The sequence below is a fragment of the Thermomyces dupontii genome (genome assembly GCF_041956625.1).
Source record: "Thermomyces dupontii strain NRRL 2155 unplaced genomic scaffold VTN31scaffold_5, whole genome shotgun sequence".
In the NCBI taxonomy this organism is placed as follows: domain Eukaryota; kingdom Fungi; phylum Ascomycota; class Eurotiomycetes; order Eurotiales; family Trichocomaceae; genus Thermomyces; species Thermomyces dupontii.
Genome location: NW_027192311.1, coordinates 361,422 through 388,725, shown reverse-complemented (window position 1 = coordinate 388,725; position 27,304 = coordinate 361,422). Strand labels below are relative to the sequence as shown.

At 52.7% G+C, this 27,304-nt stretch overlaps 10 protein-coding genes across 10 annotated transcripts; 7 read left to right on the top strand and 3 right to left on the bottom strand.

Moving 5' to 3' along the window:
• Window positions 1-199: 199 nt before the first annotated feature.
• On the top strand, window positions 200-2,522 carry VTN31DRAFT_5400 (uncharacterized protein; the record flags this gene model as incomplete). Its single annotated transcript, XM_069405896.1, has 4 exons — window positions 200-345; window positions 401-544; window positions 619-802; window positions 852-2,522. The coding sequence occupies 4 exons, from the start codon at window positions 200-202 to the stop codon at window positions 2,520-2,522; spliced, it is 2,145 nt and encodes a 714-aa protein (XP_069259557.1).
• A 180-nt stretch (window positions 2,523-2,702) lies between these two features.
• VTN31DRAFT_5399 (uncharacterized protein) lies at window positions 2,703-5,608 on the top strand (the record flags this gene model as incomplete). The annotated part of the gene is made up of 10 exons (XM_069405893.1): window positions 2,703-2,911; window positions 3,336-3,671; window positions 3,729-3,786; window positions 3,852-3,987; window positions 4,050-4,410; window positions 4,468-4,547; window positions 4,599-4,750; window positions 4,802-4,995; window positions 5,052-5,200; window positions 5,250-5,608. The coding sequence occupies 10 exons, from the start codon at window positions 2,703-2,705 to the stop codon at window positions 5,606-5,608; spliced, it is 2,034 nt and encodes a 677-aa protein (XP_069259556.1).
• A 426-nt stretch (window positions 5,609-6,034) lies between these two features.
• On the top strand, window positions 6,035-6,859 carry VTN31DRAFT_5398 (uncharacterized protein; the record flags this gene model as incomplete). The annotated part of the gene is made up of 1 exon (XM_069405892.1): window positions 6,035-6,859. The coding sequence occupies one exon, from the start codon at window positions 6,035-6,037 to the stop codon at window positions 6,857-6,859; it is 825 nt and encodes a 274-aa protein (XP_069259555.1).
• Window positions 6,860-7,781: 922 nt separating this feature from the next.
• VTN31DRAFT_5397 (uncharacterized protein) lies at window positions 7,782-8,393 on the top strand (the record flags this gene model as incomplete). Its single annotated transcript, XM_069405891.1, has 1 exon — window positions 7,782-8,393. One exon carries the CDS (start codon window positions 7,782-7,784, stop codon window positions 8,391-8,393), a length of 612 nt encoding a protein of 203 aa, XP_069259554.1.
• A 218-nt stretch (window positions 8,394-8,611) lies between these two features.
• VTN31DRAFT_5396 (uncharacterized protein) lies at window positions 8,612-9,622 on the bottom strand (the record flags this gene model as incomplete). Its single annotated transcript, XM_069405890.1, has 2 exons — window positions 8,612-9,073; window positions 9,146-9,622. 2 exons carry the CDS (start codon window positions 9,620-9,622, stop codon window positions 8,612-8,614), a joined length of 939 nt encoding a protein of 312 aa, XP_069259553.1.
• Window positions 9,623-10,342: 720 nt separating this feature from the next.
• On the bottom strand, window positions 10,343-12,163 carry VTN31DRAFT_5395 (uncharacterized protein; the record flags this gene model as incomplete). The annotated part of the gene is made up of 1 exon (XM_069405889.1): window positions 10,343-12,163. The coding sequence occupies one exon, from the start codon at window positions 12,161-12,163 to the stop codon at window positions 10,343-10,345; it is 1,821 nt and encodes a 606-aa protein (XP_069259552.1).
• A 2,651-nt stretch (window positions 12,164-14,814) lies between these two features.
• VTN31DRAFT_5394 (uncharacterized protein) lies at window positions 14,815-15,387 on the top strand (the record flags this gene model as incomplete). Its single annotated transcript, XM_069405888.1, has 1 exon — window positions 14,815-15,387. The coding sequence occupies one exon, from the start codon at window positions 14,815-14,817 to the stop codon at window positions 15,385-15,387; it is 573 nt and encodes a 190-aa protein (XP_069259551.1).
• An 855-nt stretch (window positions 15,388-16,242) lies between these two features.
• Window positions 16,243-17,898, top strand: VTN31DRAFT_5393 (uncharacterized protein; the record flags this gene model as incomplete). Its single annotated transcript, XM_069405887.1, has 1 exon — window positions 16,243-17,898. One exon carries the CDS (start codon window positions 16,243-16,245, stop codon window positions 17,896-17,898), a length of 1,656 nt encoding a protein of 551 aa, XP_069259550.1.
• Window positions 17,899-21,322: 3,424 nt separating this feature from the next.
• On the top strand, window positions 21,323-23,013 carry VTN31DRAFT_5392 (uncharacterized protein; the record flags this gene model as incomplete). Its single annotated transcript, XM_069405886.1, has 4 exons — window positions 21,323-21,536; window positions 21,618-22,014; window positions 22,079-22,439; window positions 22,507-23,013. The coding sequence occupies 4 exons, from the start codon at window positions 21,323-21,325 to the stop codon at window positions 23,011-23,013; spliced, it is 1,479 nt and encodes a 492-aa protein (XP_069259549.1).
• A 1,371-nt stretch (window positions 23,014-24,384) lies between these two features.
• VTN31DRAFT_5391 (uncharacterized protein) lies at window positions 24,385-25,200 on the bottom strand (the record flags this gene model as incomplete). The annotated part of the gene is made up of 1 exon (XM_069405885.1): window positions 24,385-25,200. The coding sequence occupies one exon, from the start codon at window positions 25,198-25,200 to the stop codon at window positions 24,385-24,387; it is 816 nt and encodes a 271-aa protein (XP_069259548.1).
• Window positions 25,201-27,304: the final 2,104 nt, after the last annotated feature.

Sequence of the window (27,304 nt, the reverse complement as noted above, 5' to 3'; positions counted from 1 at the left end):
CGCCTTCCCCCCAGATAAGAATGAAAGAAAAACTTGAAAGATACGGAAGGCGCCTTCTCTGCTCTTGCCTTGCGCAGCCATGCCGTCGATACTCTATATTAGTATCTCCCGGGCTCCGGCGATATGGCGTCTAGCTGTGCCGTGATCGTGAAGCAACAGAGCTTTGGGGATCGTTAGCGCCGGTCTGGTCGTCGGCATTATGTTTGCATTGCTTCTCTGGATTACATTCCTTACGGCTTGCTATGCCAGCATCATCATCAGCCCAGTCAACCCATTGCGCTGCGATCAAGCCGCAACGTCAAAACAGCGCTGCTTTCGGGGCCAGAATTGCTCGGTGGATGGGCTGTGAGTTCTCTCGTTGCGTAACTGATCCGAACAGGACCTGACGAAATGTCTGCAGGTGCCAAATTGTTCATGATGATTCCATTCAGTATGCATCGTTATTTTCCAGTGGGCATGGTCCCGACCCAGTTCATGAACCTCCGAAGATGAAAAAGCGCAGCCGCCTGGAGAGGTTTCTCAACGCTCCTCAAAATGCCCAAACGTAGGCATTTGATTCCCCAATTCTGCCCAGAACTAGCATTGATCTCTAACGAAATGGCACTGCCAATATAATAGCACCTCTTCGAGTGGTGCAGAAGCTGCGTCGACTCGGAAAGCAGGGGGTGTTGTGAAGGCTGCGATCTCGGAGCCAGTGCTTCATCCCCCAACAGGTAGCAACGTGTCAGCTGGTACGAAGACGCAAGTGTTCTGTAATCCGGACGATACTGTTCCCTGTCATGCGTGTTGCTCTGCCTACGGGGTCCGTTCCTGACTGCAGTTACACTCAGAATCGCACTAACAATGTACAGTTTTGCGGATCGGGCCTGTCGTTCTGTGGCTATGGATGTCAGTCTGGCCAATGCATGAATCCTAAAGATCTACCGGTCCTTCCGCTCCAATATCCAAACCTCAGCTATGCTCCGGGAATATTTAGGATCGTCGGCCAGTCAGGTGTCCCGGCTATGGGCGCGGCTTTGATGCCAACCGGCAACCCGGTTTTCACTGACAAAGTCGAGAATTATACCCAGTTGCTGTTGGACAACGGTCGCTATGCATTCTCGGCAGAATATGACCTCAAAATGAATATCCCACGGCCTTTGTACATGAAGACCAATCCTTTTTGCTCTGGTGGCATCTTCCTCGCAGACGGGCGGTTACTCTCGATTGGTGGTAATGGGCCGCTCCCAGACATAGATCCGACTGTGGGGGACGGATTCCGCGCGTTACGTTACTTAGAGCGCACCCCTGGTAATGAGTCCGGCGAAGAGCTGAACTGGCAGGAGCCCGGTCATTTGTTGTCATCTGCTCGGTGGTATCCTAGCGCCCTGACGATGCCCGATAAGCGGATCTTTGTCGTGTCAGGAAGTTTGAATGGGTTGGATCCTATTGACCCGAAGAACAACAATCCGACTTACGAGATGCTCGACGAGTCTGGTCATCCAGAAGGGCCAAGCATCATCCTCCCAATCCTGGAACGAAACCAACCATACTACATGTATCCGTTCCTCCATCTCTTGAATGACGGCAATGTTTTCATTTTCGTTGCTCGCTCAGCGGAGATCTTCGACGTCTTTGCGGGGATCACCGTGGAGAATCTGCCAGATCTTCCAGGTGACTATCGCACCTACCCAAACACTGGAGGCAGTGTTCTTCTCCCGTTGAAGGTCGAGAATGATTTCAATCCCGAAGTCATGGTGTGTGGTGGAGGACCGTATCAAGATATCAACGCGCCGACTGATCCAACCTGTGGGCGTATCCGTCCCCTGTCGCCTTCTCCTCAATGGGAGTTGGAGTTGATGCCTCAAGCAAGAGGAATGGTGGAAGGAGTTCTCCTACCAGATGGGAAGGTGCTGTGGATCAACGGAGCTCAACGTGGATCCCAAGGCTTTGGTTTGGCGAAGGACCCCGGCCTGGATGCTTGGATTTACGATGCCGAGCAGCCTCTTGGGGCTCGATGGACAGTAGCTGGCACCTCGAAGATTCCCCGACTATACCATTCAGTGGCGTTATTGCTTCTGGATGGTACCGTACTACTGGCCGGCTCCAATCCGAACGAACAGCCATTGCTTGAAGGATTTCCTGTCAATCCATCAACCGCCTTCGAGACGGAGTTTCGAGTGGAAATCTACACTCCTCCATATTTGGCAGGCGACCAAGCTTCGCGGAGACCGACAGACGTCTGGATCTCGCGGAAAGAGCTCCATGCGAACGGAAGCACTTTCCGCATCTCCTTCTCTGCCCCGGAAAATGCCCAGACGCTACAGATCGCGCTGTACCATGGGGGGTTTTCTACACACTCGGTTCACATGGGTCAACGTCTGATCTTTCTCGACTCCGAAGGGTTCCATGCCGGTTGGACAGACCAGGTTGTGACGGTTAGCATGCCGCCCTCCAGGAGCATTGCCCCTCCCGGTCCCTATGTGATCTATGTGGTCGTGGATGGAATCCCGTCTATAGGACAATTTGTCATGGTCAAATGAGTACCGGTCTTGTTGAGAACGATGCTGGTTGGGCAAGCTCTCGGTCATCCCTATCTTTAAAGCAAAGTAGCGAACAGGAGGCGTATTTGTCAATCAATTCTATTCTTTACTCGAGTCTTCCTTCTGAGCATGACTCTTGTCTTGGTACTCTGCCTTGAATTCACCCTGAAACCGTCGTGAATGCATGCTTTCCTGTCGAGACAGGTTCTCGTTTGCCAATTTCCCGATTGGGATGTTGAGATCCCTTCACGCTCCAGCCGCTTGATGCTTCTGATTTTCTTCCACAGATCCCTGCTCCTATTTTCTGCTCACTACCTACTCTCTCCTGGCTGGGTCAACCAGTGGCAATTCGTGGCTGCCGGAGTGTTTCCAAGCTCACACAATCTGAGGTGTGTAAGTGGCCGTTCTCATATCGCTGCGTGCTCAAAGATCAGGCAATTATCTGTTTAATGTCACTGTGTGATACTCATCAGGGTCCGGGAGCTTCTTCTGTTATCAGGCTCTCGAAAGAGCCTACCTTGTGACGGCTGTGTTTCCGGCTGATGCCATGGTTTGCATGGGCAAAAAGTGCCATAACTACTCTGGTTTTGATGACCTGTGAATCCTTACCTGTTCTTTCCCTGACTGGGGTTTGTTTGCTGCTTTCTTCCTTTTTTTATTTTTGCCTTCTCTGTTTCCTTTCACGTGCTTTCAGGGTAGTTCTTGGTCATTTCCTCCTCGGTCTGATATTCCTGTAGAGTTGGGGTCGAGCATCCTCATCCACCTCTTTGAAGTATAATGGTTCCAGCATCGATGGCTGACACGTACCTGCAGATCACTCTCAATCTCCATACTATGCGCGAGGATGGCAGCCTTCGACACTTCGGAAATGGCTGATGCTCTCCCTGAGGTGACGAATGCGGGCACCACTGGTCGGACGAACGCCGAAACCGCTGCTCTCATCAGAGAGAAGGGCTGGGCAGCTCCGGAGCAGTACGATTATGCGAGATACTCGGCTCCCAATGCCATTAAACACCCGGAATGGGCGTCCAATGCGGCCAAGTACGAATGGAAGGACGAGTACGGTGATGTCGGCCCAGCGGATCCAGAATTAGAAGAGATGCTCTTTCGGAATGACCTGATCAACCGGCCTGGTCTCAAACTTGACACGTAAGTCAACTTCCCGCAACAATACTATGCATGGGATGGACTGACACCGACTTTCAGGCTGCGTGGCATCAAAGTCACTGCTGAGTCGATTGAGCAGCCGAAGCCTATCAAGAGCGTATGTTCAATATCTCCGCTGTAAGTTTTGTTGTGCGCGAAATAGACTCAAACTCGTGAGTATAGTTCGATGATGCCGGCCTGCATCCTATCATGCGGGAGAACATTCGCCTGTGCGGCTATCAGATTCCCACTCCAATCCAGGCCTATTCTATTCCAGCAATCATTACGGGACATGATCTGATTGCTGTTGCCCAGACCGGTCAGTACTGCATCAATCACACTTTTTCGCCCCCTTTCTGACACTTGGCTCATTACCTAAAGGGTCTGGGAAGACGGCCGCCTTCTTCATTCCAGTGCTCTCTCAGCTCATGGGCAAGGCAAAGAAGCTCGCAGCTGCACGTCCTAACCTTGCTGCTGGGTTCAATCCTGCCACTGATGCAGTGACTGCCGAACCACTTGTGCTGGTCATTGCGCCGACCCGTGAGCTGGCGACGCAAATCTTCGATGAAGCGCGCCGTCTTTGCTACCGATCCATGTTGCGGCCGTGCGTCGTGTATGGTGGAGGCCCAGTGTCTGCTCAGCGTTTGGAACTCCAGAAGGGATGCGACATTTTGATCGGTACTCCTGGTCGACTGCTCGACTTCATGGGAAAGCCTCACATTCTGTCTCTGCGCCGTGTCAAGTATGGAATGGTGAAGGAGAACCACACTGATTCCACAAGCTAAGGCCTTTCTCTTAGGTACACTATCATCGATGAAGCCGACGAGATGCTCCATTCCGACTGGGAGCAAGAATTGGGACAGCTCCTTTCAGGTGGAGGTCAGTCTCAGTTTTTCGGGTCACTCATATTGCAATGCTTATTGATTATAGATTCCAATGAAGACGCTGATCATCGCTACATGATGTTCTCTGCGACCTTCAACAAATCCTGCCGCGAACTTGCCCGGAAATATCTTGCGATTGATCACGTCCGCATTCGTGTCGGCCGTGCCGGCAGTACCCATCAAAACATCACTCAGAGGGTAAGATGTTGGCGCGATCTATCGACAACGGACCAAAGCTGACTCCCGAAGATCATTTATGCAGAGGAAGAGAAGAAGAAGCAGTGCCTTTTTGACCTGCTGATGTCCATGCCTCCATCCCGCACCCTCGTATTCGTGAACTCGAAAGTACAGGCAGATTTGGTGGATGATTACCTCTACAACATGGGCTTTCAGAGCACTTCGATCCACTCGGATCGCAACCAACTCGAGCGTGAAGATGCGATGTAAGTCCCCAGCATTGCAGCGATGGTTTCCAGTTGGCCACTGATCCCATCCGTAGACGGGCCTTCCGTTCTGCCAAAAGTCCGATCCTCGTTGCCACTGGTGTCTCTGCGCGTGGCTTGGACATCAGGAACGTGATGCATGTGATTAACTACGACTTGCCTCGTGTCGACCGTGGTGGTATTGACGAATACGTTCATCGTATCGGTATGGAACCAAGATTGTTGATGCATGCATTTCTCTGACACCATTCTAGGACGCACGGCCCGCATTGGTAATGAGGGTCTGGCAACATCTCTGTACAATCATGAGAAGGATGCCGCTCTTGCGCCTGACCTTGTCAAAATCCTGCTCGAGTCCAACCAAGAAGTTCCCGACTTCTTGCAGGATTGCATCCCTACCGATGGCGTTCTCCAATTCGACGACGACACGGATGCCGAAGGTGAGGACCAGAACGATAAGCAGGAAGCTAGCGGCGATTCGTGGAGTTCCTGGCAAGCAGCCAATGCGCAGACTGAGAATGGTGGTTCGGCTTCGTTCGAGGCTACTACGGCTACTGCTCCCCGTTCGTTCTCTCCTGTCCAAGACCAGCCTGGCGATGACTACAACTGGTAGAATCCGGTCCATTTTCCAGACCATGGCCGCTGGCAGGACCGCCCTGAGCTTCTACCTCGGGGTCCAACTGAACAAAGTGTGATTTGATGTTCTGTGCTTTCAGTTCGTGTGTTGATCGATTGTGACAAGTTGTCCAATTGTTTCTCGCAGCACTGCAGGAACGAGGCAAAAACTTGTCGTAGTGTCAGTCTTAGAGACTGGAAGTAGTGAGGAATGAGAAACATCAATCTGAATATTGCAGTTGCTGTCTGGGTATGTTCCTTCCTCGTATGATTATTGTATGTGTCCCTCGACACGTGTTGTTGTTGTCAAGCACACGCACACTAGGTATCTCTCCGCACCTTTGGAGAGGAGCGTGTCGCTTCACTTCTTACTGCTGCTCTATCGTTACCGCCGATGCTTTCAAAACATTGATGGTCAGTCGCCATGGCTCCTTTGCCATTGATAGTGTTCCTTTGCTGTGCATGGCTTTCGTTGCTTCCCGGTAGTTATGGCTTCCTTTTCAACAACTCCACTTCGAAGCAAGGCCTCGTGATTGATACCTTCAAGAACACTGTGCACAATGATTTGGGTGCCTGGCACGGTCCAGGGGAGAAATTATATGTTAGATACGGCAACTGGGCGCGTCGCTTTGTCCGCTTGTTCCCATCCAATCCCGACCATAACTACCACACGCAGCTGTCAGCGTCATGTCTCAACTTGACGGAGTACTCCAAGATGTATCTGCATGTGGTAGCCTCCGGCAGTCACCACTTCAGCATCTCTCTCTACCAGAACGTGGACTGCGATGCACACAAACCGTCTGTTCCCTTAACTGCCGACAGCGTAGACGCGACGCGATACGCAACGGGAACCCACATCTATGTTCCCCTGTCTCATTTCGCGGTCGACCTGTCCAAAGCCCATTCGATTGCGTTCCATGGCTTCTATTCTCCGAGGGAAGTGGTGCTGCACAAGGTGGAGATCACACCGTCGATCCCACGATATGTACACATACCTGCAAAGCAGAAGACGGGAACATTGGTGTTCAGATGCAAAAGACCAAATTCATTCGCTTTCGGTGTAGACGATGGTGACCCTGAGTTAGCCCGAGAAGTGATGAAGATCTTCGATGATGAGGGCATTCAAGTGACATTCTTCGTGGTTGGGAAAGGCTTGGAAGATAGCTACACGAATTTCACCGCATTCTACAAGGAAATGTTGCAACGGGGCCATCAAGTTGCGCTCCACTCCTATTCCCATCCCAAGTAAGCATTCGATTCGTTGGGCAGTGAACAGAGCAGCTAATTTGGACAGAATGGAGGGTCTTGACATTGCAAGCATCGACAGGGAAATACTCAAGGGATATCGAGCAGTGCGTGACCATTTGGGAGTTCGATGTGAGTGATGCAATATCAATAAAAACCTGAACGAGGGCTTATACATGCAGCGCGATACTTCCGGCCACCGTACGGAACAATCGGGGCGCGAATGAGGCAGAGGTTATCCTGGTATCTCAAGGACCCGTACATTGTGAATTGGAGTGTGGATATCGAGGACTGGCTTTGGGCAAACACAGACGAGCCAGAGAAACAACTCGAAGCATTCAAGCGCGACGTGGATCGGGGTGGTGACTTGGTAGTCATGCATTACCTGACACCATCGACTGTGCAATATTTCAGGGATATCATCAAAATAGCCAGAGACACAGGGAAGAGGATCATGAGAGTGGATCAGTGTCTGATGGATCCAGATGCACCTCCACTGAAGAATTCAGGGTCGGAAAAGGGGCAATATATGAAAGACGAAGAAACAGAAGACAACGAGGAAGACGAGGGGAGAGAAGAGGGCGAAGAGAATGAAGAGAACGAAGAGAGCGAGCGGGAGGACGACGACGAGGAGTGAAGCGGTGACAGCAGCCGACGTTGATAACCATTGGTATCTTATCACTAACAAGTCGTTAGCCTAACCTAGGTTAACTAATACCTAGTCAATTGCCGTATTTTTAAGCATCCACGCCGATCGGCATGATCTCATCCTTGTCAATGCGGAGTCCTGTCCTGTACTCATGCCCAATCTGACGCTTCTGTAGGCTAGGCTACTAGCGATGACGGTCCAGCAGTTCAACCGATTGATTGATTCTCAAGCTGAGGCCCCAGCCATCCACTGACTACGAAACCACCCAACCGTCAAGATGACCACCACCACAACAGACAAAGACAAAACCACAACAGATCCGCCAACGGAAAACAAAGACGCACTCCCACCACACTTAGACCCCTCCACCTTTCCCCGAACGGTGACCCTTCCAGACGCAAACGTCACCGTCGAGCTGACCTACAATGAACTGGACACGGACCAGCTGATGCGGCGAGTCAAGTCGCCCCGCGCGGGGGCCAACGTGCTGTTCCTGGGCACCACGCGGGACACGTTCCAGTCCCGCGCCGTGGCGCAACTCAGCTACACGTCGTACGCGCCATTGGCGCTGCGCACGATGACGGACATCGCGCGCGACGCGTACCGGGAGCATGGACTGGTCGGCGTGAGTGTCACCCATCGGTTGGGGACCGTGCCCATTGGGGAGGCGTCGATTGCGATCGCTGTGAGTGCGCCGCATCGGGGCCCCGCGTGGAGGGCGGCGGAGGAGATCCTGGAGGAATGTAAGGCGCGGGCGGAGATTTGGAAGAGGGAGGAGTATGTCGGTGAGAGGCCGGAGGATGGCGTTTGGAAAAGGAATTGCGAGTGGGATGCGGAGGGGAGACGGAGGGATGTCTCTTTGAACCAGCCGCTGAATCGTACTGTTTAATGGGCTATTACTATGACATGATCAATGAATTTGGAACGATTACCAGCGTTTGGAACGGAACTTTTTGCTCAGTAACATGGTCAATGACTACTCTGTACCTTGATGCTGAAGCTCGTTGGATCGTCGAATAATCGCCAAACCATTCGATTGACTATAATACAAGTTTAATGGTCCGAATCGGGAGGAGAGAGTTCTATTATTACATGCTTTTTGGAACTTTATTTCTTGTTTGGGTCCAGGTCAAGGGGCTTCCCTTCTCGCTTCCAATCATTGATATGCGCCATGATTAGGCGGGTCGCCGACTCGGGAGTATCCTGACGACCGATGCACTCGACAAAATCTCCGTCGGGGTCCATCAGGTAGAAATAAATGCTGTGGTCGACCAGGTAGTCCTCCCCGGGTTTGATGTTCTCCGGCGTGCTAAAGTACACCCGGTACGCCTTACACACGTCCTTGATCTGCTGGTATGTTCCTGTCAAGCCGATGATGTCCGGATGGAATTCCCGGAGATACTTGCGAAGAACCTCGGGCGTATCGCGGGCCGGGTCGCAGGTGATGAAGACCGGACGGAGCGGCGACACGGGTCCTCCCGCGGCTTCCTTCACCTTGTCAATGATGGCAGCCATCTTGTCCAGCTCGTCCGGGCAAATATCCGGGCAATGGGTGAAGCCAAAGTAAATCTGAACAAAGTTAGTCGCGTTGTCCCCCTTCCTAGGACAGTCGTCGGGCCAGAAAAGATATGTCTCTCATACAAAGCTATATCTCCCCTTCAAATCCTCATGAGTAAACTCGTTCCCATCCAAATCTTTCAACACAAACGGTCCGCCGACTTTGGGCTTCCCAACGCCTTTGCTCATCTCTGCTATTCGCTTGCGCTGCAGCCGCGCTTTCTCGTACCGGAAATAGACGATCATCGACGCGCCGGTAATCACGAACAAGAGAGCCGCCTTCCATGAGAACGGGCCCGTGGCATGCCGGGCTTTCATTTGGGCCATTGTTTTCGGCGCCGTGCGGAAAGGTGTTGTTGAGAAGGAGCGGGCGAATTGAGCCGTTGCTGAGGCATTGATGCCATTGCGTGAGGGATTGCTGTGCGTCGTGTAGGGCATTGTCTTGGATACCGGTCGTTGGCGCAGAGCGCAGCGGATCATGGACCGTTCCAGGTTGGAGGCCAATGGAAGAGCGCCTGAAGCGCGGCCCACTGACCGGGAAAGCGTCGATGACAGTAGCATCTCGAATAATTTTTCTGCTTCGTCGGAAATTGGTTGGGGATTGAATTGAATCAAAAGTGCTAACTGTCAAGCTCGAACATCAGTTGATAGCGAACCGTTTTCCTCGTTTGGCTAAGCAAAGGTGCTTCCGAGCCATGATATCGGATCAACGATGATCCGCTAGATACCGTCCGATTGGTGCGCAACGTGCTGTCGTCAACTGTCATAATGACAGAGCATGCATATATACTACTCGGAGATCCTAATCGATTGACCATCACGGAGACAGTTCAGCACTTCAACCCGAAATTACCATCCAGAATCTCAGGAATTTCCCTAGAACAGAGCACAAGCATCATTGCTCTATTATCACATGTTCATACTCCGTGGAATGTAGGTAAATACTAGTAGTATTCAGTACATATGTGCATCGAACACATACTGCTCCAGTGGAAAGCAACAAAGATGAACACCGAAAAGAAGATCAGAAATACCACACCTAGAGAAAGCAGCTGCTCAAAGACGAAACGCGCTGTACAAAAGATCGTAATGAAGAGGTCGGGTAAATGCTCGGCGATGCAAGCGGTTCCATGGATCAATAGGGCCACCCGTCAGCAATTAAGACGACAATCGAAAACGGAAAATGCCGACAAAAGATCGTGCTTCAATTTTCAGACACAACATATCGTGATCTATCTTCAAAGCCAGATATATTTGCAATGAGAAATCGACATCAATTCGTCACTGCCCACCGTGACTCGCCTGGCTGGCGCGGCTGGGACTCGTACGGCTCGGTTCATCCTCCTCGAGGACGTCGCTCAAACGGGTCGGATGACGGTGCCGCGGAGTAATTGACTCCCATCCGCCCCAGCCCGAGCCGCTGTAGTCGACAACATCCTGTCCGTACCCACCTCTGGCAGGAGCGGTTCCATATCCGCTGTCATAGCCCTCTTCGGTGGTATACACCAACCGCCGGCCCTGGGAGTCAACAGCATACGATCCGTCCGGATTGCGGACGTAAGCTTCCTCGCTGATATCACTGCCCTCCACGCTAGGGACGTACGACCCATCGTCCGGTTCTGACGTTGGTGGCTCGCCATGTAAGGCAGACCCTTCATGCTGATAGAATCGACCTCCTTCTTCAGCATAGGCAGGCTGACCTTGGCCCCGCAAAGGCTGACTGGTGGTGGTGGTGGGAACGCCGCCCTGAGATCGGCCCTCGGAGAACTCCTCCGTCCCCCTGGGAGCCTCCTCGTAATACGCTTGCGATGATGGCGGCATGCTATGCGGTGGCTGTTGACCTCCAAAACCAGATGCAGCGGCACCGGCAGAATGCGGCCCGTCGCGGGTAGGAGGTCTGTTGGTGCTGTTTTGCCTGCTCATAGCTCCCGGAATCATTGGCACCACTTGAACGCCACCGACAATAGTGGGCTCGCCATTGCGGAGCGAAGCTGTGCGTTCCCGTTCCTCCTGTTCTCGGCGGCCAAGTTCTTCCCAAGCACGGCGAGCTTCTTCCTTGGAGATTTGCAACTCCCGGCGCATCTCCTTCAGCAATTCTTCGGCCTTCTTTCGTTCAGCTTCCGCTTTCATGCGGTGATTAACGGCATCGGCTTGCTCCATTTTCAGGGTCCTGATCTGTCTTTCCAGTTCCGCCTGCACTTCTCGAGCCCTTTCTTGTTCCGCACGGGTATCGAAGAACCACCGCTGGAACTTGCGCTCTGATGAAGCTCGCAGTCGCTGCAATTCGACCACTGCATGGAAAAGGTTCGCACCTGCGGCCGAGAGATCATTGATCTGCCGGGCCATCTGCTGGCTCAATGGGTCTTGACTGATTTCTTTGTTATTCTGTTCCAGTTTCCTAATCCAGTAACCTGTGAGACCCTCCCAGTGTGATGAGAGGGTTTCCCAGCGCTCAAAAGCATGAGGAAAGGTAGACCGACGAGGTTGTTCCTGTAGCTTCGCTGGTTGCGCCGACGTTCGCCCAGATGGAGCAGGCTGGGTTGACGGTCGCTGCTGAGTTCCACCCGTTGTGGATTGCGCTGCCGTTCTCGCTTGAGATTCTGGTTGCTGTTGTTGCGGGAATCCCGTTGCTGCTGCAGTTGTTCCAAGTGGTGGCTCCTGAGAAGACGGAACCGGTTGTTGTTGTGCGTCTGGTCGCCTTGTAGGCTGTTGCTGTTGCATGCTAGGCGGCTGCTGGCCCGCATACGGTTCGACGGCAGGAGGCTGTCGCTGAGGGCCACCAGTTCGCGGGTCAGTTAAGGATTCTCGGCCGGCAACGCCAGCAGCAGCGTATTGTTGTTGAGAGTGAATGTGTTGCATGTGCTCCTGTTCCTGTCTCTGTCGCAATTCAGCTTCCTGCTGCTCGCGTTCGCGAGCTTCCTGTTCGGCCTTCCTTCGGGCTTCCCGGTCTCTACGATCTCTCATGATATCTGTTGGCGTGCGCACGCCAGCAGGGACCTGCGTACCTGGCCGCAAACCCTGAGTTGACCGAGAGGTTCCATTTTGAGCCCGACTTCCCCCTGCCACAGTTGTTCCACCGATTCCTCCTCCAAGCTCGGACATCGACGCGTTGAGCTCTTCGTAATCAGGAGTAAAAGGGAACGGCTTGCGAAGGGCCTCTTCCAAGGCCCAGCGAATTGCCGAAGCAGTTCTCGGAGATACTCTGGTTGACCGCGGTGGCCAATACGACTCGAGGCCCGGATTGTATTGGTCTTTGGCGGTGGAAGTGCTGGCTTCAGTTTCCGCCTCTGAAAGAGCAGGAGCGATGTCAGCCGATGTCAATCCACGCTGCGGAGGAGCGGCGGCTTCCGTGCGCTGAGCAGGATCCGTCTCACGGTGGCGGGGAGGAGGGAGATTGAATGAGGCGGACCGGTGGTGAGTTTGAAGACGTGGAGAGACTCTTCGGAGTGAGCGAACACTTCCCGATGGGCTCGATGGTCGAGTGGGTTCGGGTCCCGCTGCGGAAGTGGGAGGAGCTGCGGGATTGGGTGTAGAAGGCTGCTGCTGGCGTTGCTTCGGCGGATTTATGGACGTTGATGGGCCGCCAACCTCGACGGGATGGTCCGGCGGTCCCTCGGTGGTCGGATTCACGGCGACAGCTGGCGATGACAACGGAGCCGATCGAGAAGACAACGTGAAGATAGTTTGAGGCCGACCTTGCGGTCAGTCAAACCAAATCACTGATTCCGAACAAGTAAAGCAGGGGGGGTATAGGTGTTTCCTCCTGCAGGGAATGCTGTATGCTGTGCGAGGTGTTCTACTCCGAGACGTTCGAGACCGTCTAGTAGGAGACTGAAACGTGCAAGGCACGCACAGAAGGGATTGCGCCGGGTAGAAAAGGAGAGTGAGGCGAGGATGAGGGAGACAAGTAAGTGGTCGTTCAACCGAAGCAGAAACGAAAGGGAAAGGATGTGGCTGGTCAAGAGTATGGGGATGTCAAGCGATAATTCAGATGGCTGGGAAAGCCACCGGCGGTCATGGGGAGCTGTGCCAAAGCTGCGATGCACAGCAAAGCAAATTGACTGCCCGGCATGGATCAATTGGCGTGTGTGGCAGTCATCAAGGCGCTCAGAGGCCAAGTTTCCGACAGATGTCCTAGAGAAAAGAATACTCTAGCGGTGCGCGGACATGTTTTAGGGCAGGGCTCCGTTGGCTGGGTTCGACTCCGCCGGATGATCGACTTCCCCCTACGACGAGAATCAAGGATTGAGCCACACAATCGGTGTCTTTGAAATGAGACTCAATGTGGTTGTTTAAACTAACTGATTACGGAGTTTATTTTCTTTTGTATGATTCATAAAACACGGGCCAAAGCTTCTTGTTTATCAGCGAGTCGCACGATTCGATTCCAGTGTTCAATGATTGTGATCGCATCCTCTTCATGAGGGCATCATTACGGTCCCTATTGCTCGGGGCAGCCTTGCGCGAGTCCCAGTATCTCAAAGAAACTGTCAAGTTAGGCATGATGTTTGGGCGATGATGTGTTGGCATTTCTTTCTCCTTGTTTCTGTTTTCGATCCGTTGGATTACTGCCGTATATTTACTAGGCTACTTAACATTTTCGGTTAGCGAGGGAGCTTGGATAACCTGACCAGCCACTCGGTGTTTGCATCTTTTGCAATAGCTCAAGGTCGGTTCGTGTTTCCGACATTAACTCGTGATCGCGAACGAATCTCTCATTTTTATTGGTGGATAAGATGACTCATCAAAGCTAATCACGTGAGCCTGGCCAGCCCTACCTAGGCCCTAGGCCCTTGCAGCATAGCTTGATGCATCTTCAAACCCCATTCACAAGCAGTTAAACTGTTTGGACCTTGGGGAGGCCGGAAAATAAAGAAACCACCCATTGGAGTTGTTGCTTTGTTAGGACACCTAGGTATCAGGAGTCGAGAGGGAGGGAGGGTAAACGCTGTGTTTCAAGGCATTGTCAAACGCAGTGCAAAATGTCCGCTCTGCGAGGGCTTCGTTCCTTGAGTACTACCATCCAAAGACGCAAGAAGTCCATTCGTCGCCTCAGGAATTTTGTACGCCAAAAAACGCCATGGACAAAGAACACTACCAATAGTAATGATCATGAGTTTGTGGGATCGAGAGTACTTGCCTTGGAGCCTCCATGTGGTTTCTTCATCAGTTGAACTGACGACAGAGTTTCGACGAAGTGGAAGCCAATGCTCAAGACTGGTGATGATTGTGTATTTGGCACTCCGCACTGTGAGTCTGAAGAATACCAAGAAAAACACGTCAACCAATGTTGGAAGAACATGGAGTTCAAAACAAACAGTTTCTAACGAGCCTCTAAACAGAGAAGATTTGTCAGATCTTGCCCAGGAAAGGAACTATTTTGAATTAAGCTTTACCATCCCTTCAGGATCTTTTAATAGCGTGTAAGCAAGGAATGGAGGCGAGACTCGTACAACAGGTTTTTTTGAGGAGAAGAGCCTGATCTGCATCGAGTTGAATGTTTTTTTCGGGTTCGTAGACGCCACTGACATTGATTCCCGCAATCGAGTTCAAACTCTCGGTTATACGTAAAGAAAAACATCGACTTAATAGAGTGGCCAATTGTTTTGTCTTATTCGAAAAAAAACTGAGAAACTCCTAACTTCGTAATAGAGTAAAGTCATGATGCTAGCTTTCGCGCTGTTCGAAATGGTGCATTCCAGGGATATGGCATGTGTCGGCAGTGGGCACTCGGCAGTGCTCTACCGGTCTAGATGAACGCGGAGATTGCAAAACCACACGCAATCCCGGACACACCGGAGGACCCTGAGCGCAAGCAGCTCCCGGAAGACTCCGGGGAGACTTGGCAACGCAGCGACAAGGTCTCGCTACATACAATTGTTTTCCGCGGCGCCGCTGTTACGATGACGAAGCAGTGCAGCGACTGGAATGCGGGACTGTGGCGATGCTGTGTGGCCGGAGCATTCGGCACAGCGACACTGCTGAGAGATGGATCATGGAAGCAAACCTCGGTTGATTCTAAGCTTGGAGCTGTGAGAGTCTGTCTACAGACGAGTCTACACAGTAGTACTCTCATAGCACGAGTACATGGATTGGAGAATAATGGCACATTAGTTTATGGATCCCACACTTCCAACGAATTTGAACCCTCTGGTTCACTCAAAGCCGTGTATCATTGCACGACTTACTGGTACATACTCGAACTTTTGTCGGTCAAGAAAGGTCCTTGCAACATCACACGGTCGTTCCACCGAAAGAGGCTGGGAGACAACCATGGGCGAGTTTCTGTTAGATTGCCCGAGAAGTCTATCGTTCGGCAGCAGTAGAACGAAAGGCAGATGATATTTTTCCAGTTCTAGGGATAACCGAGATCAATCTGCATAGTTCGATCGCCAAGAGAAGCGATTGCATCGAGGCTTGCGGCCTGCAGCCCGTCTTGCTCTTAGCCACCGGCAATGAGTCGAAGCCATCGTGACTTCTACTCGTTAGCGTAGACGAAGGCGGGCTCAAAATGAGCATGCCTTATTGCTCGATCATCATCGAACTTTCGACCGGTCATATCAATTATGGAGAGCAGTAGCGTCCAGTCTGGATTCTATGTGCTGCGGCGCTCCGTCGGGAGAGAGAAGTTCTGTCTCTTCTCTAGTCCGAAACTACCAGAATTGTCCTGTCATCAGAAATCTCATCGTAATGAGAAGCTTCAGTGAACGCTTTGTCCCTTGCTCCTGATAGGAACTCAGTTTTCAACGGCAAGGCAGCTCCAAGCCTCCAAGAATCCCCGTCTGTAGGAAGAGATCCACCTTGCAGTAGCTTCATTCATCCCTCTTATCCCTTTGGAGGGCGAGATGTGAGATTTCATAGGGTTCCGAATATATCAGTTGTCTGTGTGGCTGCATGAGTGGAGAACGGTTTTCCTGCATCTCCCCCGGCATGCAGGGGATCTACAATGAAAATTGGTAGCCAGACTAAGCTTGTGTTTTGGTAGTTGATGGAGGGGACCTCGTCCTAGATTCATGTATAAACAGATCGCCGGCTCCCTGGGAATCCTCCTTGACGCCGTGTCATTGTCCTCCATCGCATTCCAGAGCCGGCTGATCATAGCGTCGACGAGCACCACGAGATCCTGTTCTATGTTTGCTGTTATCGTTCCTTTTGCACCTCTACCCTTCTTGAACTAGTCCATGGCTGGCGACTGTCTCGCCGTTCCCTCACTGCCGGACGCATCTGGGAACAAGTCTGGGAACAAGTCAATCGATTATGCAACGGACACCTTTAGAGAGCGTGTAGAACAGTGGGAGACGGCGAGATTCACACCAGTTCCCGGTGATCCTAACCTCGATCCTTTCTACCTGGAGAAATCGCTCGAGACAACCAGGGCTTGGGAGTGCTACACGTTAGACGAAACTGATGTCGAGTTTGACGATCTGGAGAACGAGTACTTGATGCTGTACATGACCGAACCGTCCCCGATTTCCCCAGACTATCACGATCAACCAGCACACGTCCAAGGCGAGCAGTACCCGGCGAGATCTATTCAAACCCGTTTGTACGGCGCGTCTTCCCACTTGCAGAGAACAGCGAACTACAGCCAAAGTTCCTGCAGTTCCATCAGAACGGATGCTACAGGGTTAACTCCGGAGTTGACGCCCAGCAGCTCATTCTCCTCCGCGTCCTCTGTATCAAACTGTCCCGAAACAGTACGATTGGCCACGGAACAGCTTGCATACTACACAGGTCGGCTCCATCAACGCGAGCGTGCACCTCGATTCTACCTTCCGTCAGCGACACCAGACATTCAGTCGAGGGCGTGCACCCGGCCATCCACTCCAATCAATGGTACGGGCTCTGAAGGCCCCGAGGCAGAGAGCAACAGCCAATCTTCCGCAACTCCCACCATGGTGCCGCGAGAAATTGGAGGTCCAGCGGCGTCGCCGCTGCGATTGAAACCCTTGCCATTCCCCCCACCGCTGACGACGAATGGCGGTGTCCCCGTACCGCAGAAGAAATCATCCACTCCCGGCCTCAAAACGCAGATCAATCCATCGGCGATCTCGCCGCCCAGCTTGATGAACCCGGTCACCATGGAGCCCCACCGGTCGCCATTCGACCATGCGGTCTTCATCTCGTCGCACAACTGCAGCCCCGTTCCCAATCCCGCTGCAGGAACGTCGATCGATCGGCGGAGGACCGACGCATCAACCAAGGGGCGGGTCTCCACAACGACATCAGTAGCGCACGGCGAACAGTCGGTGTGGGAATCAGATTCGGACTCAGAGTCCATCACCCGAACATCACAATTGCGCCGCGGCCCAATCGACACGCTTCGGAAGGTCCGAAGCCGAGTGCAGCTGCGCCGTATCGCCAAATCAGAGGGAAGACTGCATGCGGACATCCACAATGCCTCGCCCATTCGGCCAGGAAGCGATGACGCGGCAGCGCCTCGGCAGCGGGCGTACCCGCAAGCAGCGCGGTCAGCCGCCGGTATCACGTTGGCTCCCGACCTGTTTCCGCGGCCCAGCAAGCAGACTCTACGGCTTGTCGCGCCGTCGATGACTTCCCTCACGCAGCCGCAGCCGCAGCGGAGCAGTTGTCACGGTGACCAGGCCATTGATACGTCGACGGCTGCCGCCATCCAGGCGCAGTCCCGGCGTCGGCAGAAATCGAACGCGACGGATGACTTTGATATCATGTTCAAGGGCGAGGGGGACGACCGATCATACTGCCAGAGCCCGCCGACGGAGTCATGGTCGACGAATACACATCTAGGCCTGGGGAGGCCAGGAATGTTGAAGCGATTGTGGAAGTCAGTGCAGTCACTGAATTGCGGGGGCAACTAATGATTGGTGATGAGTGATGACTTTCTTTTTTTTGGGCTACGATGTATGGTTGTTGATGACCATGATGATGGAATGTGATGAATGATTCTGGGGACATGGGAGAAAAAAAGAACAACAAGCTGGTTGGACATTTGATATCCTCTCTTTTCTGGTTTTGTCTGATTTCGTTCTTGTTTGCTGTTTCCGGTGGTTGCAGATGCTGGGCTGAAGCGTCCGGCTCTGATCGAGCTCCAAGTGAGCGTCCCATCTCTCTTTCCTGTTTCCACATGCTTGACATACGCTCATTCTGTTGGTCCTTTGTAGACATCATGCAGGCGCAAGCACTTGGAAAAGTTGGAGTGAGGAACCTGTGCCATATATGAATTTACCTGTATCAGAAAGGTCCGATCTGTACTGGTATGCGACAAGATGGGAAAGCAAAAGTTCATGTTGTTCATGTTGTCTTTGGCAATCCAAGCCGCATCGTGGCTCTCTCCGATGAGTGACAATGACGAAGATTTGAAGCTAATTGATTCAGCAACATCCATAACAGACGGTGTTGTCCCATTCCCCACGGGGTAATCAGTCAGTACAGCCGATCTGAAAGCGAGCCGAGGAAGCTGGTTCACGGACTTCATCGGCTGAGCCGTACAAGGGGATGCATTCGACCAAGGGAATACGGTCAAAACAAGCTTCGTTTGTCCGCAACTCAGCGAGACAAGACCCCTCTGCCAGGGTCCGGCGCATGTGTCTCAACGAGAAAAAACTCGAAAAATGCGTTGTCCGTTGGGTCTCGAGACAAACCTGTGTACAGTGAGTACTCCGTACGGAGTACTCGACTACAATACTCGTAGGTACCTGTAGCTTGCGGGCGGTGGCGGCCAAGAAGCAAGCAACAGTTGGACTTTAGGATCCTGCGAATCGAGGACACACAGGTTTGCTGCACAGCTGCAGTGCTGCTGCCGGGGGGCCTGGGCCCGACCAGTGTGGGATTCTATGAGAGCGAGGGTCCCGTCAAAAGCAGCAACTGGAGAGAGTAAAGAGACTTGAGTTTAACCTTGTTTACGGATCGATGGGGTGCCGAGGGTTCAGCAAAAGTCCAGAATCTTTAAGAAATCGATCTCGTGACAGACGCGGCCAAGCCCCCCCTGTTCAGACTTCAGCCACGACAAGAACCCAGGAGGCCGACTGTAGGTAAGTACCCAACCGTGGCATTCGAATATGATTCGATTGATTCGAAGCCGGAAAGTCTTGGAGGAACCCTCGGTCCCTCAACCCTTTGCGCCAAAACCGTGCGCGCCCAACATCCAATGTGAGCGGTCGGACACTTTGGAGTTGGAGGCGGTAAGCAAGGGCATGGTCAGGGGAGTCAGCCCCTCAATGGGCATTTTCCAAATTATCTACGAGTACGGTACGGCGGAGTACGGAGTACTCCGTTGAGGTCCGTTCAGAAGGCGTTGGCATGGCATGGATCACAAATCATGAACTGTACGGAGTACGGAGTACTCGTACGGCGTAGTCTGTAGATAATTACCAGTCAAAAAACTCAGTCTGACCAGTTCGCTTCTGCCCAAGGGTCCAGTTCAACATGAAACAACCTACGAGTAGTTGACCCGTTCCTTTCTTACGGAATCTTAATCTTCACGCGGGCTTCACGCGGGTGGCCGGGTGCTTTTTTTTTTTTTTTTTTCTCGTTTTGGTCAACTACAGTTACTGTCTCTAACGGGGGATCTGACCTTGATCGTACTAACTATGGGGAATCATCACTGCTTCTGGATATTGAAGGATTATTTTACTGCCCCATTCGGGGTGTTGGCCGAGCAAAACTCCCCAGTGTTTTTGGATGTGAGTCATGACAAGCCCCGAATTGCAAAATGCACAAACTGGGAACGGCAAGCCCTGACTGGTCCAAATTCCGCCAGCCAACTGGCGACGAGCGAGATTCTGTCACGTGACTTAGTAACCCCATTGGGTGGCCCGCCAATCACGCCCTCAGCTCCAGTGGACAGCAGCGCCCGCGTCGCGGCAAAGGGCGTTATCTCGGACGACGGAATATTTCTTTCCGAGCACGATCTGATCTGCATTCTGCATAACTAACTTACGAGTACGAGGATTCGGTGGTTATGTACTCGTACTCCGTACTCCGTACAAGATTCGATCGGGGCGAAAGGAAACTCCTACCTCGGGACTTTTGTCCCTTCACTTGGGTCGTCCTTGGTCCCTTGTTCTCCGTCTCCGTCCTCGTAGAGAAGCGCCCAATTCCCCCAATTCAGACAAGTTTCTGCAGCATCAGCCGCGCAACGTTGCAACTGACCGAGGCTCGGAATCTCCGATCCGCAGTGGCCTTTTTTTTTTTCTCTTTTTTCCCTGCTGCCGGAGTCCCCTGCCTGTCAAAACCGGATGACGTTGTCCGGAAGCCAGGCAGACCCCCATCTCCAAGGGACCCCCTCAACTCCCCAAGTAACAACAATCGGAGATATTGGCCTCATCCGTCAGAGCTTAGTGATGGCCAAGCGCTCCCAAGATTCGTTTTCCACAGGGGGTGGTGCATCACCTAGTGTATCTATGATTCTATCGGTTGGAAGAGATCTTGAAGCGACACTAAAAAATCACCAAAGATCCACCTGAACTAGGCTAGATGTAGTTAAAGACAAGAAGCAAAACGGCCGCCTCGAACCAGTTCCAGCGTCACCAGAGTGGGCGAACTTCGGGTGCATCTGATCTGGCCATCCGCATTCTGGATTTCTTCTGGCACTGGCAAAATAAGCGTCCTTGGACGCGAGAGGCATGGGAAAGTGGAAACACAGCGCCACACGGCCATGCGTTCGGTTTCTCTGGCTTTCTGGAACGACGGTGTTTCTATTTTTCCTTCTTCTGACGTTCGCTCTCGCCAGCCGTCAAGTTATACTTTGTTGCGACTTTGTAAAAAACAACTAAAAAAGCTCTGCGGGCATTTCCCTGGTCGTTCCAGTTTTCCTCTTGCTCCTAGTAACAGATATCCATGTCTACCTGACCAACTTTTGATGGATTTTTGTTTGTTCATTGTTGTGATCCATGCGCTTTGCTTGATTCGACAATCCATGATGGAACGGACGATGTAAGGGTGGTGCACTGAAAGGAAGATCCCGCCAACACCCATCGCATTCAAGTCTCAAAAAACATTCACTCTCGATTTGTTGTCGGGATTTTCCTCCATGACATGTTGCTCGCCTTTTTTCCCTACTCTTGCTATTAATATGCCTGCTTCACGTTTCTCTTGGTCCCTCGCCTCCTCTCCTCGAACAACTCAGTCTTCGATTGCATTCACCATACACTGGGTGAACCGTCCTTGCCGCCACGGGTGACACCTTCGATTCACACGATCCTTTACCTGGCTCGGCCGGGGCTTGGAACCTCTTTGGCAATCTCTTTGTGAAACCGCAGAGGCCGTCTTTGCGGAACCGCCATGTCGGGTCGCCGCCAGCGAATTGCGGTCGTCGGCAGCGGCGCCGGTGGCATGGGCGCTTTGTATGCTCTGCGCCATGCCGACCACTGTGAGGTCCATCTCTTTGAGGCGGCTGAGGAATGGGGTGGACATATCCACACCCACCGCCATGAGAAGGATGGCTTGCAGGCTGGGGTCGACTTTGGTTTTATCGGATTCAACCCAGCAACGTATCGTAAGTACTCCCCAGCCTCCTTCCATGGATCTCTGCCTTATGGAAGCCAACATTGTAGCCAAGGCTGACTGAATTGAATAGCCAACTTCACAGCTGCAGTCAAAGACTTGGGTCTTGAATTGAACCACCCACCCAATTCGCTGGGCATTTCCCGAGGTTTTGGAGCCCTGGAGTGGTCTACAGACCGCGTCTTTGCCCAGCCCTCCAATCTGTTGCGTCCGTCTTTTTGGCGGATGCTGTTCGACATCATCCGCTTCAACAATACCTCCCTCGACGTTTTGATCGAGGAGGCCGAAGAGAAAGCAAGCGGCGTCGTCACCGAGCGTCGCCTGGAGACTCTGCGCCAGTACCTCGCAAGAGAAAACTACTCGGAGCAGTTTCGCGAGGACTATTTGGTGCCCATGACCCGCCTGATCTGGCTCATGGAGATAGAGCAAACCCGTTCGGATCTTCCCATGCGCATGCTGATTCGTTACATGTAAGAGCCGGCCTTTTTGTTTGGTGCCGATGTTGTGAAACCGTGACTAACCCCCGCGATATAGGTGGAATCATCACTTTTTGATCACGCTGGCCAAGGGACATGACTGGTACTCGATCAAGGGCGGGTCCAGGACGTATCTTGAGGCGATTCTCCGTCACTACCCGGACAACCAACTGCATCTCAAGTCGCCCGTACTCTCTGTGCGGAACCGTGATAACCGCGATGGAAAGGGCCGCTTGGCGGTTGAGGTTGGCGGTCCGGACGGTAGCAGACGGACGGAATTCTTCGACCACGTCATCCTAACCTGCCACGCGCCGCAGATACTGCAGATCTTGGGGCCGGAAGCCACCGACGAAGAGAAGCGGATCCTGGGCGCTTTCAAGACAACGACAAAGGACATTGTGTTTCACTCCGATACTTCGGTACGTACTTACCCACCTCGCTTTCTGTCCATCCTTGGGGGTTCCAATCATTAACAGGAAAGAACAGGTCATGCCGAACCGCAGAAGTGCTTGGTCCTGCTGGAATCACAAAGATTCCGGCGATCCCAAGTCCGTCAAACAAAAGGATGATCCTCAGCAATGGACCTCCTGCTGGATCAATCTTGCCATGAACATTCCCGAAGACAACTTCGGGCCCCTGTTCACGACGACCCCCCCGGAAGGCGTCGACCCTTCCCGCGTTCACGCTCGCTGGACAGCCAGCCATCCATGGTACACGCCGGAAGCGGTGAGCTCGCAGGAAAAGATCCCGTCGATTCAGAATAAGCGTGGCATCTCGTATGCGGGCGCGTGGATGGGGTACGGCGCTCACGAGGACGGTTTCTCGGCCGGCCTCAGGGCCGCTGTAGACCACCTCGGTGCCAAAGTCCCGTTTGAGATTCGTGATGCCCGCTTCGTAGAAGGGGTCATACCCAAATACACCCTTTGGGACCATTTGATCAGACTGATCATTCGGATTATTCAGTCCTTGATCATGCTGTGGGTTGGCAAGTAGTCGAGACTCAGGACTGTTGGCGCTCCTTTCTTTTTCCCTCTTTGTTTCTGGGCGGCTATTTTCTTTGTGCTCTTTTTTTTTGCATTTGCATGGGCATGGCGTCGTTGATCATGGTTGTGTGGAGGGGTTGGAATCCGCGCATTGTAGCATGCGAAAACGGTGTTTGATCAGGTTGGAGCATCCAGTGTAGAATGGAGTTGTTACGGTTTTGAATGATAAAGAAAAGTTCTCCTCACAAGATGCATCATTGTTTCGGAACAAGCCAACACGAGTATTCTCTGCAGCATTGTATTCCGTGAACTGGAGGCAGGAATGTCGCAGGCGAGGAGGGCTGCATACATTTTAAACATGATCACAAAGACCCCTGCTCGGAATATCTGGCAAAAGACTAATATTAGTACTTCCATAGGTAGAATGGGGCTCATTGATTGAAGACTCCATCACGCACTCCAGGATCTGGATGGGCGCCCCATTAAGTTATTCCGCGGCCTACGGGGATTTAATTTAAAGAATCTCCTGGGGTCATGGCCCTGATTGGAGTGCCTTTGTGAGATTCTTTTTTTCTCGGTTTGGACGGGAAAGCGTCAACTGTCGGGCAATGGGAACCGACATGTCCTGACCTCATCGTGACTGATGCACACTGATTGCCTAGTAAGCCGGGGGTGTTGCATTCTTGGAGGAGTTGGTGATTGAGTTGAAAAACTATACTAGCCTAATGGTTACATAAACATGATCTGAGCTTCACTTTGCTTCTTCCCTTCCTGGCAACAACTTTACCTATAAGTAGTTGTTGAAGACTGGGCTTCAGTTCTGTCCAAGCATGAGACCATGGTCGAACAGAAAGTCCTTGCAATAGGTTAGCACTGGAAGAACAACCTTCCTGGAGGGAGCCTTGTTGTTCCCATCTCTCTCAAAGACGCATCCAAATAAATATAGAACTCCCCAATCCCCTGCAGTCCATCTATTCTATTCTAGAGTCGGAATGGCTGAACCCCACACTTTCTGCGGATTGAACTACTTGTGTTTAGCCCTAGTATCGCTATTGAGAATCGACAATGAGCTGATGACGGTGTTTGTCGTCGTTGGTCGCAGGGGAGGTCACCCTGCAGTGGCAATTTCCTACAAAAGCAACCAACCTACTCGTATGAGTCGATACTCGGACACACCTCGAAGCACCGGGTAGATAGCCTAATAATGATCCTGTTAGACTATCACGTACCAAGGCAAAACAAGAGATCAAGCACTGACTTCTATTATTAACAAGGCTGGTTAGTTGATGGGCGGCGATTGTGGATAGCCCTGTTTAATCCGAGTCAAGCCAGTTGACTATCGAGATGCCTGGTCGATGACCCGCGGTCTTGTGTTCGCAAGTCATGCATCCTCACGATCCTCGAGCTGCTCCACAGCCACCAGATTCTCCTCCCATTTCGTCACCCGAGCAACCTCCTCCCAGCGGCGGACGATGGGATCTGCCTTGTTAGCGAGGATGGTCTCGGGTTTCTTCCACTCGCCGCCGTCATCATTGGAGGGCAGTTGTTGCGTCGTCCCGAAGAGATGATCAATCTTCAACTCGGAAACTGCTCGCCGGTGCAGCTGCCGCAACTGCTCAAGGTGCCGCGTGATCCTCTCTCTGTCCTCCTCGCTGAGGGTATTCTGCCAAGCGGCCTCTTTACTCGCATTGCTCATCTTCTTTGTTGTTGCTGTTGTTGTCTTTGGCTTCTGCTCTTTGATGTTTGCCTCTAGTCCCATGATGATCCCCTCCAGGATTCCGAGCACCGTCCCAACCCGTAGCCCGATCTGCGCACCAACGGGGTAACCCGCGTCGAAACCCTTCTGCACGTGCTCGTTTTTGGCCGTGAATACCGCGTCGCGATACCCGCTGGTGACGTGCTGCCGTCGCAAGGAGGGCAGTTCTGACGGCTCGAGCGATGATGTCTGCTTCGTGCCGTTCGGCCCGGCATCGCGGGCAATGGATGCGGGCTCTTCCGGTGAGCTGCCGAATATATCGTCGAGCAGATCGCCCCCCGCGGAGGAGCTCGGGATCTGAGTAGTGCTCATGCTGGCGTCCTCGAGTGCGAGGGGGCGACGGCCTGGGAAATTTCCGAGTACGACTTGATCGGGTCCCTCCAATATCAGATCTACATAGATATTCAGATCTGGATGTGGGGCTGCGCTGACTAACGTCATCCAGCAGGAAGTCGACAACTATGAGTAAAGTAATACTCCATATGGTTCTTTGAAAGGACGTCAACAATGACATTCAACCAGGGTCTACATCACGTATACAATTACCAAAAAAAAAAAAAAAAAAAAAAAAAAAAAAAAAAAAAAAACTAAAGAAAGCTTTGAATCAATGCCTACCCGCCCCTGTCGTAATCCGCCATGCTCGTAACGGCAGGTCTTGTAGTTTCAACGCCGTCGGGCGGATGAACCAAACCAACGTCGCCGCGCCGATGATCACGCAGAGAATGTTCGTCATGTAGTATCCATCCTGCTCGACGTGGCACGTGCCACCGCCGTCAAGGCATCGGTGCTTATCCGCCTCCAGGGCGCAAGAGAATGGGGAAGTCACTGGTTCCCCTTTGAGGGTATCCGGCGCAGCGCTGGTCGAGGGCGGAATGCACGTTGCTCGAGAAAGAGCATCGACCAGCTTCAGGATGAAATATTTGGGGAATGTTCCGCCGAGGTTAGAGACGCTATGTGGATGAGACATGAGACGGTCAGTGTCAATGCCAGAGCAGCCAAAAAAAAAAAAAGCTGAACTTACGTTGCCAACAGCGTCATATACGTCCCTCCAATGGCAGGATCCGAGATCCGAGCATGGAACGCCGACACAGCGACAAACATCACGGTCGACATAAACGTCGACAGCACATGTTCGCCAATCACCATCAGCAAGTACCACCCGGGCACCGCCTCCGCATCCGGGTATACCATGACCGTTGCCTGGGCCACCACGGCCGCGATCAACCGGCCGACAAATGCCCAGCACCACAGGCGCATGGGCGTGTATTCATTCGACCACTTCCCAGCGTAGTATCCCAGGGCAATCTCAATGGGGAAGTCGATCAGCACCACCAGTGCCATGTTGTCTTGCCCAAAGCCCTTGTCGAGGAGCTTCAAACTAGTGACGGCGTCGTTCGCCTGGAAGCCAATCTTGCCAATCAAATGGAGAACGATGATCAACTGAATGTTCTTCAGCTTGAGTATGCTCCACATGCTTCGGTACACTTCCATGATCCCATCCTGATCCTTGCTGAGCTCTTCCCGCTTAAACAACACCAATCCAATTGTGACAAAGATATAGATCCAGCCCCAAAACGTAAGATATCCGCCCAGTGTCAGAAACCCTGTATCGCCCGGTGTCGTGCGGAACCAGCGATTGGCAAAGTCCGCCGAATTGAGCGCAAGGAACACCGTATGCGAGAGGAACTGCCCCGCCGTCAGTCCGACGGTCTGCGCTGTGGACGCGTAGGAGATATTCTGCGGCGAAAGGAGCGTCAGCGCCCAGCCGTCCACCGCGATGTCCTGCGTCGCGCAGAAGAAAACGAGCAGGAACCACCACTGGGTGAAACTCCAGACCCCGGCATCGCCGTTGCTGCCGGCGTCCCGCATCATCTGCTCGATGTGGCCTCCCAGATACAGCATGGTCAGGCCGGAGATCAACTGGATTGGGGCGATCCAGCTCTTCCGCCGACCGAGTCTCTTGCTCCATAGAGCATCCACGATCGGACTCCACAGTAATTTCAGAGAGTACGGGTAAGACGCGAGTGAGAACACGCCGATCTGCCCGTACGACAGCAGGGGTTTGAGCAGAAACGGCACCGACCCCATGGCGAGACCCATTGGTATCCCTTGGAGGAAATACAGCATCACCAGGAGGATAAAGTTTCTCCGGTCCCGCTCGGGCAGATCAAAGAAGCCCGTACTCTCCAATTTTGGTGTCGGCGGCGGTTCATCATCCAGCGTGAAGCTGGACGAAGCCATCACGCGAGCAGCATGCTGCGCGGACGACGGCGACTCGATGGAGGGATCCTTCCTCCGCAGCTCCAGTCGGGACGACATGTCGTCGTTCCTATGACTGCCGTTTTGGCCCGTGGATATGGTCAGGCCCGAAGCAGAGCGCCGTTTTGAGAGTCCGCGATTCTTGCCCTTCATCTGGTAGTTCCCTTCTTCTAGCTCGGAAGGTTCGCGGAGGAGACGATCGTGGTCGCCGTCCGGAAAAGATAGGTCGGATTCACTATCCTCGTATCGGATGCCAGGTTCGGGCTGCTCGCGCTCACGGCGGTTT